At 34.6% G+C, this 12,436-nt stretch overlaps 1 protein-coding gene across 2 annotated transcripts; it reads right to left on the bottom strand.

Moving 5' to 3' along the window:
• Positions 1 to 1,780: 1,780 nt before the first annotated feature.
• On the bottom strand, positions 1,781 to 8,659 carry LOC21404176 (cation/H(+) antiporter 20). 2 transcript variants are annotated; one of them, XM_010113190.2, is made up of 5 exons: positions 8,326 to 8,659; positions 7,045 to 8,070; positions 3,173 to 3,907; positions 2,796 to 3,014; positions 1,781 to 2,412 (listed from the first exon to the last, which is right to left on the bottom strand). In XM_010113190.2, exons 1-5 carry the CDS (start codon positions 8,503 to 8,505, stop codon positions 1,996 to 1,998), a joined length of 2,577 nt encoding a protein of 858 aa, XP_010111492.1. In that variant the 5' UTR covers positions 8,506 to 8,659; the 3' UTR covers positions 1,781 to 1,995. The 2 variants fall into 2 exon arrangements, with proteins under 2 accessions (XP_010111492.1, XP_024031246.1); XM_024175478.1 differs by having other exon boundaries at positions 2,844 to 3,014.
• Between the last annotated feature and the right edge of the window lie 3,777 nt (positions 8,660 to 12,436).

Raw genomic sequence — 12,436 nt, 5'->3', positions numbered from 1 at the left:
GCTTCCAGGTATTTTTCGGTTGATCCTTGAATGATGTAAATTAATGTGATTAATTTATTCGTGCATAAATTAATATAATCTATAGAGTATCTCAAAAGTTTTATGAAAAATTTTGTTATACACGGTCCGCTGTTTTTCATCCCCATGCTTCCGCACCCGAATTCGATTCGGGAACCAGCAATAATTTTATTTAAGTTCATGTTCGTTTGTAAATTTTGAGTTTGAACTTGAGTTTGAACTCGAGTTTTAACTTGAGTTTGGGGTTAAAATCTGAGTTCAAGTTTCCCTTTCAACTCAAGTTCTTAAACTCAAACTCAAGTTAATGAACATTATTTTTTCTATATGGCCTCGTTCATTTCACCGATTCGAGTTTAAAATTCGAGTTTTACTACAGTAAAAAGCTCTTAGAAATAGTCACATCTAACTTTTTTGCTACAGTAAAAAGCTCTCACATAAGATCACATCTGAACTCGAATTAAAAACTCGAATCAGCGAACTAAACAGGAAAACGTCATAACTTTTTCGTTTTAATTCCGATTGAGATGATTTTTTTTCTTTGCGTTCACAACGAAGAGACGAATAAAACCCCACCCATATACCCTATTAAAATTTTTCATCGCCATTGAGTTTTTATTAAAATACTATCTAAATACAATTCAAGTTTTGACCCACTCAAACACAAACTCAAATAGATTCTCACTTCAAATCATAACTCAAATGTGTGCATCCAAACACAAATTCAAGTTACAACTTCAACTCAAATTATAACTCAAATTCAATTCAAGATCTACACTTAAATCACCATAACTTAAAAATGCAACCGAACACGCCCTGAATATTTATTTCCCAAAATAATAATAATAAATAAATAAATCTTTACTCACGGTAGTAATGGAATAGTTTTGCTGCACAGTGTTTTTTTTTTCCCGTTGCTTTACAAATTAGTCTTTACAAGTCGGCCTTTTGGGATGGATTGGACAACTAATTTCTGGAAAAAAAAAAAAAAAAAAAAAAAAAGAGAAGTTGAAATCATTTTGAGACAGATTTTCCCTCCATTATTATCAACACAACCTCTTCAACTAGATTTCTCTCTCATTTTCTTCCTTGTTTTCTTCCGAGAAAATCCATGGCGGTTGAACGCAGAAAGATTATCTCGGCTCTGATACCATTTTACAGAAATTAAAGGATATTGGGTCTAACTCAACCTAACAAAGCCGGCTTGTTAGGGGAGGATTGCCCTCACCTTATTAAGTAGATCATATCAATATCTCCAGCCAATGTGAGATTTTAATACTCCCCCTCACGTACAGCGTGGACCATGCCAAACCGCTGCGAATATGTCGATATTGGGGGACCCAACATTGTAAAACTGGTCTGCTTTGATACCATTTTACAGAAATCAAAGGATATTGGGCCTAACCCAACCTAACAAAACAGGCTTGTTAGAGGAGGATTGCCCTCACCTTATTACGTGAATCATGCTAATATTTTCAACCAATGTGGGATTCTAATAGAAGGAGATTACTCCTACGTGCTCATATTCCTTCTGGATTATTCGAAAGTAACTACTGATAGCTCTAAAACATATGTACACACTAATCCATTAAAAGAGTTGTAGCAAAAAAGACAAGATGTTTGGAGCATTCGATGAATATGGAATATTTTTCTGACAGTATTTTATTTGCAGAATGGTATTAACAATTCTGTCTATTAGGTATTAATTGCAGCAACATGAGTTATATATGGATTCTAATTTAATAAAAAAAATTAAAATCCGACGACAATGCTTCCACAATTTTTCCAAAATAATCAACCTACCACAAATGATGAGATATTAAATTAAAAAAAAAGAAAAAAAAAACCCAATATCCCTTGGTTTTTGAATTTTAGACCATATTCTCTTAAAACTGGCACCAAATATATCTACATGTACAGTTTCTTATGCATCAGAAGTTATGATCTACGAGCTTAATTAGCCAATTATAAGTTGGTGATCTACACAACATGTTTTGAAATCTCTGTGACAGTACTAGTACTGGTACTACTGGATTCAAGATCACCTGGTCCCGCGAACTTCTCATACTGGTTGTGCACCACCTCTGACACCGGCACCTCCTCGGCATGCACCACATCGTGTTGTTGAATCACTAGCACCGATGAAACCACACCGCGTCCCGGCGATGCCAATATGTCTCCGATTGGCCCCAATTCAGGGTGCTCTGCTTGTCGTTCAGCCAATTCCGCCACCATTTTCGACGGGAACCGACCCTTTCCTACCACTATGAGGTCATATTCCCCCCTGCAACCTATTGCCAAGACTCCCTCTACAATGTCGTTGGCCACTTTTTCTGTGTACTCTGCCATCCCATCCCATCTACTTTTGAATTCTGCCACTGCTGTCTCATCTAGTTCCTGTCCGAATATTTAACAACACCACGTTAATTAATCAAATGATCATGCAAATTACAGTGCATTGGAGAAAAAATCACTTGTATCCAATTCTTAATTTTCCAGAGACTAAAGAGTGAAAAGTATAAGCTCAAGGAATATGTAGTTGCTAAAACCCAGAGCAAAATGTGCTTTCATGTTTCCAAAAAAAAGGAAAGCACATCAACGTGACAAAAAATAACTCATGCACTAGAAAATTCAAATACCACCATATAGTACAATAAATCTTCAACAATGAGCTGAATAAAAGTGATTAATTAGCTAGTGAGCATAATATAACGGGTTTTTTTTTTTTTTTGGCTAATTCATGGTAGAAAAATGAAAAATATATATTTGAAAGTAGTAACCTTTTCTTTCTCTGGGTTCCTTTTGGCCGTGGAGAAGCTATATCTAACCTCTATGCTCTTGGTGGGTGATGGTTGCAACATAAGCCCCGCCTTCTCCACTCCTTCCTTATTCTCAACAAACCTCACAACCGTCACCTTAACCGCCGGGTGTTCCGCCATCCTTCCACCCAACTCCAACGCCTCTCGGTCGTCCGGCCCCCCAAAGAATACAATACATACCTAAATCGCAGAGACAATATTTTCATTTTCTCTTTATAAACGTACGTACGTAAATTATTATTATTATTTTATTATTATTATTACTATTATTATACCAATTAACCGGTCCTAATAATATTAATGTAGATCAATCATATATGTCAGTGCGTAGTAGGTACCTTTTGTGTGATGAGGTTAGTATTTGGCTCCGGCGTTTTATAAGCCCCGCCACTACCGAAACCTCGGTCGACGAGCACCGCCACCGAGCATGGCCCGTGCTTGAGCACCCTTTGGTTCACCTCTCTCCATCCATGGCCAACATTATCCACCACCTCCTCGTCGTCGACACCGCTGACGGTCCATTGTTTGTGGAAGGGCAGGATGATCATGGCAACACGCTTCTCCTCGGCCACATGGCAGATGTCATCGTGCATGGTGGAGAGCGGCGAGATGGCGGTGGTGGGCCGCACCGAGACCCGACCCAATTGTCGATAAGCCTGGAAGGCCCCGGCGACGCGGTCGTACCATTGACCACGGCGGAAGCGGTTGAAGAAAGGTAGGCCATTCTTGCGGACACGCTGGACCATGATGATGGAGGAGGATCTCTCGGTGAGCTCCACCAAGTGCATGATGAACAATTTTAGGGTTGAGGATTTCTTAGTGCTGCGAATGGACTCCACCAGGCTGATCAATGCCGGAGCGTTGCCTGGACCGTGGGCGCATGCGAGTATTCGGAGCTCGTCACGGGAGTCGTCGGAGAAGCCAGCGGAGGCGGAGAGGTCGCGGAGCTTGCGGTGTGTGGGGGCGGACATGCGGCGGGCTGGCTTGTAGATGGCCATCACCGTTGGGGTGGTGATGAAGGTGGTGAAAAGTGCCATTAGCACCATTATGGCAAATATCTCATCGTTTAGCACCTATATATAGATATTAATTATCATTAATTATACAGTACATGATATAATTAAGAGGAGAAAGATGATAGCGAGGAATTATTCAGTACATTGGGTGTATCACATCACTTATGTGGTACACATGTCTAATAAGATTATACTATTTAGACACTTGTCTAATGAGATTGTATCATTTAAACATTTTGTCTATATCAGTTTTTCACTTTTATTTTTTTCTTTCCTAATAAGTATTCAATGTAAATACCTATTAAAAAAGAGAAAAATAAAAGTGAAAAACTGACATAGATAAAATGTCCAAATGATACAATCTTATTAAACACATAAATATGACGTGATATACCCGTGTACTGAATAATTCCTTGCGATTATCACATGATATATATCTGGCAGTTTTCTTAAAGACCGCATGTTATAATGAGGACCCTTTGTTCTTTTCAACCTTTATATATCTATAAACACACATACATATTGTGAAGTTCTCTTTCATTAACAAATGCCCTTAATTAAAGTTAACTTTACATTTGAGTACACATGTTCAGGTAAATATTGCAGTCGATAGAAAAATCAAAATGGATGAAAAATGGCCACTATTAAAAAGTAGTTAAGCATGTGAACAAAGTATAACTCAACTAGAATTTAGTGTAAGACACTAATTCTTATATTATATATATATATACATATATATATATATAACTGGGGTTGGCAATCTAAGTAGCGACATGACTCGAAACTCACATGAAGTTAGGAGATTTGGGTTTACTATAAATGAGTTTAGGTCATAATCAGGTTTACACGATTAAAATGATTAATAAATGGGTTGGTTAGGGTTGACCTTCTAACACGAATTGACACGATTAACTATATGTGTCATCTGCAATATAATGATATGTGATATAATACGAAAGTTTATATGACATATTAAATACAAATAATGTGAATTTTAATATTTGTAGGTAAAATTCATTTATTTTTCTTAAAGGAAAAGATAAATTGACCAATAAATATGTTAAACTTGTCTTGACTGTATTAAATAAGTCATTATTATATTAGTTATTTATTCAATATATTAATTTAAACGGGTTATACGGGTTGGCACGATTAACATAATTAATAAATGGGTCGTGTTTGGGTTGACATTTTTGACACATTTAATAAACATGTCGCGTTTGGATTGATGTTTTCTAACACTATTAATAAACGGACTGACACAAATATGATTCATTAACACGAATTGCCACCCTTATATATAACAACAGACATGATCCGTGAAACTGGGAGTTTGGGCACTTTGGAATATTACCAATAAGTCTTGCTTTTAGGTTAATTAATTTAAATAGTACTTTTTGACACAAACTGATTTAGTTAATTTAATATTTGTATTTTTAGTAATACGTATCTTGTAACTATGTGCTAAAACAACCAGGCTCTCTTTTATTTCAAATTAAATAAATATGCACACTAATACTGATGTCGGCATATAACAACAACAAGCTTTTGATGAAGGTGCAAAGAGATTTCAGGAATCCAAAAATCATGAAAACGATTGGATATTTCAGGGTCAGTCTTGGCTATGCCAAGATTTCACAAATTGAATGGCGACAATGAAAAAGTTCGTGAACATAAGTTTCAAAAAATCATTTTTCTTAACGGCACTAGCATGGGTACGTCCTTTTGGCACGTGTTTTAAGTTGCTTTTTTTTTCCCCTAAATAATTGTAACAAATGTATATATACAAATATATATTAAGAACCATTTTTTATCAATTAGAGAAGAAAAAGAACATCTATTATAAGTTTTAGTCTTCGTGAAGCATGATATTTTGCAATGAATATATAGATAAAATATAAAATTACAATTAGAAGAACTCATTATAGTAAACATAATTAGGTAGATATGCAACTTTTTCATTTTGGTTATTTATAATGCAAATTTTTTTGCCAAATATTTTTTTGAATGAAGATGAAGAGGATTTAGTAATTTTTATTTTTGTATATTTTCTTAGCCAACTTAAAATAATTATGCCCAATTGTTGCTTGACTCTATAAAAGATAAGCAAAATTGATAACATATGAAAAGCGGTTGTATATTTGTTCCCTTTGATGAAAAACATGGATGTGTGATTAAGTTGACTAATTGTATAAGGTGCCAAAATAATATATATGAGTCATGTGGATTAATCTAAGTCATTGTACTAAATTAGCTTTACAAAAAAGTAATTTGAAAAAAGTAATTAATCTAAGTCATTGTACTAAATAATATAATGTTATAAATAATGATTCTCTATTGGTCCTTTGCTGCCTTCCCAGTTTTATATAATACTGGGAAAAAAACTGCGTTGAGAATATACTTACAATTTAGGTGAAAATAGATTGATGACAATCTAAACCAATGAGAGCTCGCATATAAGTTGTCTACCCCTTACATGTATGCTGACGCCTGATACATACATATATATATATATATATATATTCTTCTTAGATTTTGTTTCCCCTTCTGCTAGAATTTATATTTAGAGGGTCATCTTCTATTTATCTTTTAAAATTTATCTCAACAAAATATTCTTAAAAAGAATCATTATTTACTCGTCACGAGTCCGGTTAAATTAAGAGAAAGTTCAAGAGTCTTGCGAAAGTCTATATAGTCGGTGCTGACCGATTATAGATAACGATAGGAAAAGAAAATTTGTAAGAAACTAGAATGAGAAACTAAGAATAATGTAAATGAAAGAAAAGAGAGAGTGTAATACTTGCTTACAAAAAATTCCCAAAATTAGTAGTACGTATCAAAGTTGGACTTGGACTCTAATAATACGATCATCTGACTTCTTAGACTATTCTTCACCTATATAAAATCTGAACATATATAATAAAAATTAAATCATCTTTAAGGTCGGATTACTATCAAATTCTATTAATTTTGCATACTATTTTAAATTAAAATAATTAATTTATCTAATTTAACATTTAAAACTATGCACTTAATTTCAGCCGATAGTCTATCGTTGGAAGCTCCAATAAATATTAGTAAGCAACATAATTACTTATTTAACAGTTCAATCTAAAAACACAACATTACTAATTTTAAAAATAAAATGAAAATGGGAAAAAAAAAAAAAAAGAAAAAGATATAATTAAACTGACCTTTTTCTCCTTGCCAATGTTGAGAACAATGAGCTCCACAAGTCCTTTGGTGTTCATGAGCACGCCTAGCGTCAGCGACTCCCTTGCCGGGAACATCAACATTATCGCCACCGCGAATGTTCCGACGATCTTCCCCGCACACGCCGTCGATATCACCATCACCAGCAGCCCCCACGCCTTCCCTCCTTTTATCTTCGTCACGTCCGTCTTCAGCCCACTCGACGCAAAGTAGAGCGGCAGCAGCAGCCCCGACACAAAGTCCTCAATCCTCTCCGTCAGCCTGTCCGCAAAATCCCCTCCTTTCGGGATCGTAAGCCCGAAAACAAACGCTCCGAATATCGAGTGGATTCCGATAAGGTCCGTCATGAACCCCGACACCAATGTTCCGGCTAAGGTTAGGCAGATATACGCCTCGTCCACGACGCCGTTCTCCGATGAGCACCGACGTCCCACGCATTTCATCGCCGGCGATATCACCATGAGCATGAACACAACAAATGCGGTTCCGGAGAGAAGCACCCAGATGCATATTATGGGGCTTTTTTCTCCGGTGCCGTCGCCGTTGCCAGCTAGGGCGACGGCGAGGGCGAGGAGTATCCACGCGGCGACGTCGTTGAAGGCGGCGGCGGCCATGGCGATCTCGCCCACACGGGTGGTGAGGAGCTTGAGCTCGGCGAGAATGCGGGCCAAGACAGGGAAGGCTGTGATGGAGAGGGCGCAACCCATGAAGACAAGGAACTGGCCGTAGCCAACCTGGTCGGCTCCATCGACGGTCTTGCGGAGGACAAAGGCGACGCCGATGCCGGAGACAAAAGGGAGGGAAATACCCGCCAAGGCGATGAAAAAGGCCCGCCTTCCGCTGCGGCGGATGGAGCTAACGTCGAGCTCTAACCCGACAAGAAAGAGGAAGAAGAGGAGTCCTATGCTGGCTACGGACTCCAGTATGGGAGTGCTCCAGCTTGGGAATATCCTGTTCAAGTATTCGTGGTTCCTCCCTAACGCCGAGGGTCCCAGCAAAATTCCACCCTAATAAATTTAATTCTTAATCAAAATCGAAACCATAATTAATGAGTGATTTGATTAAACAAGTCACTGTTGATAAGATTCTATTTTATAAAATATTAATTTCCTGTAAGATGTATTGTATTAATTAATTTTTGATTAAACTCAAAGCCATGCAAGGTGTGTGCTAAGGTTCCATGAGGTTTTGTTTTGTTTTTTGTTTTTTTTTTTTTGAAGAAAAAAATGGAATAACTAGTAGTAATTTAGTAGTATACTTACAACAATCTCGGCGATGACTTTGGGTTGGCGGAGAGGCTTGAGAAGGAAGGCAAGGAAGCGGCTGAGGATGATAATAAGAGTGGTTTGGACAATCAAGAGAGGGAAGGCATAATCTAGAGGGTTGTCACCTTGCCATGCCCCATTTGATGAAGTTTTGATTGATGTTATATTCACTCCCATCTTGATAATATTGCTTAATTCCCACTATTTCGTAATATATCTATATATATATACACACATATATACATATGTATGTATATCTTGTTTTTGTGTGTTTTAGGCTTTTAGCTAGAATATCAATGAGCTAGAGAAGAAGTGATCATATTGTGATGATGTGATTAGAGAAAAGAGAGAGAAGATGAAGAAAGAGTATTGAGAAGAGGTGTGGTATATATAGAGAAAATTACTAGTACTAGTAAAGCAAAGTTTTTATCCCTTTTTGGTCCGTGTAATAGTCAAATTCAATTTTCCTACTTTAGCTTCTTTAAGAGTATTAGTATAAAATATAATCTTGTCCGTATGTTTGATTTTAGACTATATGATTATGTAAAAACTACATCACTTAAAATATATGTAAATGGTCAATGTACTAATATTTTTTATCCGACAGTACAATTTTCCAAAATTGTAATTCTGATGTCTACAATTAAAGAACTTGTCGCCATCTAACCCTCCAAATTTATTCACCGTATACTTTCTAAATGCAATTCTATGTTTGGATGATTTCATTTTATAAAATGTATATTATATAGTCAAAAAATTTGGCAAGTACCGCTGTATATCTGCCATCCAAACATAGTCAAAAAAAAAAAAAATATTACGTACATTAGTGAATTCAAAAGTGTGACTAAAAACAGAAATATTGCAAATTAATTTACACGGATACTATTGTTGTTGTATAAAATCTCTCTCACTTTAGATGTTTGTGTTGTGTTAATTTTAAAAGGTATTTTATGAATAAAATTTTCGAGTGTATTTATTTTTCAAAATTGAGAGTGAGAGAGGTTCAAAATTCAAAGTTAATCCTTTCAAGAAAAAAAATAATTCAAAGTCAATAATAAAAGTAAAGCGTAAATTTGTTACTAAGTTAAAACCATCACCGATAGTAGTCTTTAAGAATATTCAAAACAAAATAACACTTGAATAGATCAGCAGCCACACATTTTCATGATTATCTTCGTACACGATGATGCAAAAGGAAGAAGAAGAGAAATTTGACTTATTATAATAGCTGATTTTAAAATAAAGGAAAAGTAAAATTCGAAGTTAAAGTTCCTCTTAGCCAAGTAAATGAAAATGAAGCGTGATTGATCCCAAGACGGCTCTTACAAACACGTAATCATATAGTATTTTGGTTTAATGGAATCGTCTTCATATAGTTATATATCTTTTTTATTAATTATATAAAAAACTGTATATATCATTTTCATTTGTATTAAATTAAAATTGATTTGGAAGGTTTTTTTTTTCCTCCAAATAAAAATTTCGTTTACCAAGGCAAAAAAATCAAATTAGTACAGAAATAGTGAGTCAATCAAATTATGTGGAGGCGTGTATTTAGAAAGCGGTTTGAAAAGTAAAATTGAGATGTGAATGGAATTACTTTTTTTATATTCTTTAAAATTTACAATTATAATATTTATTTTAATTGAACGAGAAATATTTTCATTAAAAGTTAAGTGCATGCTCTATTTCGTGGGAGCAATAGGCAACGGGAGTGTGGTGCCCTGTTGTTCATTAGTACTCATGGGAATCATGTAATTCCTAGATGTAAATAAATATATATATATATATATATATGTTCGTGGAATTCTATCTGTTCATTGAATCTTCTAAGATATCGTTATCCCCTATAACTTTGAAACAATTATATATATGTATATATATAGACGTTTGGTAAACATATATAAATAATCACGGGAGTCTTGCAAAATTAGGAGTGTCCTTAAAAGTTGCAAATTCTCGTTAAACCTCCGTCTCATATTCCCCAAATGGGTTAATTAGTTTGGGATGGATCCTGTGATATCCACTCACCTTTTCAATTTGTTGTTAAAAATTCAAAGGTCTAATTTATGTACGTGGTCGACATTTAAAGGAGTTTTGACTTTGGAATTTGAATATTTATAAGAAATTTTCTAAAATTACTCTTAAAATTTAATGTGAAATCAACATTCCCTTTGTTCGGTATTGTCCCTTTTTTAAAAGTTTTTTAGATAAATTGCACAAATTGTCCCTAAACTCTTTAAAATGTCACACTTTGGTCCTCAAACTTTTTTTAAAACGAAACAAACCCTAAACTATTTAAACGAGTGTAATGTAGTCATTTCCGTCAGATGTCGTCTAAAAAATAACGGCATAATAACCTAAAAGGGTGACATTATGGTCCCTTACTTCTTTATGAGGTGGTTTTTTAGTTCCAATCAACTTTAATAGGTTAGGATTTGATCCCTATTTTTGGATGACATTTAACAGAAATGACGACATTGCACTCTTTTAAATAGTTTGGGGCTCGTTTTGTCTAAAAAAAAGTTTAGAGACCAAACTGTCACCTTTTGACAAGTTTGAGGACCATTCGTGCCAATTACCCAATTTTTTTAAGCTAACTAATTTAATAAAAGGGCAATTATGATAAATGAGACAATAACAAAATCATCACTATCTAAAATGGGTGATTAGGGGAATAGTGATATTTTCCCTATTTATAATGGGTGATTAAAATAGTTACGGCTCATAATGTACAAGAATATATTGATTCTGGGATTTTAATTCCTTTAATATAATGGTTATTCTAAGAGAATTTATGATAAGACGTTACAAATCCTATTTATTGCCTATTCACTTTCTTGATGAAAGAATAAGTGATTTCAATTATATAATACACCAAGAGTCGTAGCGTAGCCAATTGAGAGAAAGACATTAGACATTTGATTTCCCATATGTTTCCACTCATAAATTATAAAATACTTTCTAAAGATGAAATAGGCTAAACCATCCGAAATAGTAAAACTCCATATTTATTCTTAATCATCTAGAGGTAAGATACTTTTATTTATTTTCTAATTTATACAATAGCCCCTTATTCTTTCCTATATTTATATACTTAACCAGTATTTCTCTATTTGTGATCAGAAGATGATAATGAGAGGTTAGAAGTTAAGAGTGACAACGTACCATTAATCCTATCATTGTCAAAAGTCACATTTTTTATAACCATAGGCTGGATCAATTTTATGATCATCAATTTGAAGCCAAGTGATCACAGTACCATCGTTAAATATAAACGTAAAAAATAATATTAATGGGTCCCACCTAGGTATTTCCTGTGACCTAAGTATAAAAGAAGTGGTGATATCTAATACCAGTTGGAACCAAATTAAGATGTCAATTTGCCTTTTCAATTATAAATATTTAGTGGGTGTTTGCATGTGTAAAGCCTGTCAACCGAGCTTTTTGTTTGGCACTCGAGAGAGGGCAATATGTGCAACAAGGTGTCCGTGATTTAAGCATAAGGAGTGATGATTATATATTGCAAGCACTATTCATATATCAACGTATATTTAATTTACATACGTATATATGTATAATATTAACTTTTTAACTATAATTATACTCCTCTTTATTATTAAAATTTTTGTCATTCCTTATATTGAATTTGTCCATAGTCGCAAGTAGTGGCCAATTAATTGGATTGATTTGCTAAGAGGAAGACCCATATGAATATTTTCGATCGGGCACTAAATAAATGGATAGTTTCTATGGGTCCATTTAGTTCACTGATTTAGTTTTTAATTTGAGTTGAGATGTGACTTTATGTGAGAATTTTTTACTGTAGTAAAAAAGTTAGATGTGACTGTTTCTGAGAGTTTTTTACTGTAGCAAAACTCGAATTCTAAACTCGAATCGGTGAAATAAACGGGTAGTAAAACTTGAATTGGTGAAATGAACGGGGTCTATAATTACATGTATTGTTCCAAAGATATATATTAACCGTCTTAAAAAACCCACCAACTACAAAAACTTGCAGAATGTTATACTTTCTTCAAAATTCATTGAGCCTCAAGAAGCTAAAGAAATTATACTACTTTATCATATAATGTAGCTTTGGCTTAGG

This window comes from Morus notabilis, unplaced genomic scaffold, assembly GCF_000414095.1.
Source record: "Morus notabilis unplaced genomic scaffold, ASM41409v2 Scaffold256, whole genome shotgun sequence".
NCBI lineage: Eukaryota > Viridiplantae > Streptophyta > Magnoliopsida > Rosales > Moraceae > Morus > Morus notabilis.
Note: the sequence above shows the minus strand (reverse complement) of the source record. Positions and strands in the feature narration are given on the sequence as shown.

Bases quoted from the DNA above. Each gene is read 5' to 3' on its own strand.
- LOC21404176 (XM_010113190.2), bottom strand. From the start codon at position 8,505: ATGGGAGTGAATATAACATCAATCAAAACTTCATCAAATGGGGCATGG. The intron at 3,015-3,172 runs GTACCTACTACG...TCTGCGATTTAG, and splicing joins CTAACCTCATCACACAAAAG to GTATGTATTGTATTCTTTGG. The intron at 2,413-2,795 runs GTTACTACTTTC...ATATTCGGACAG, and splicing joins GGAACCCAGAGAAAGAAAAG to GAACTAGATGAGACAGCAGT.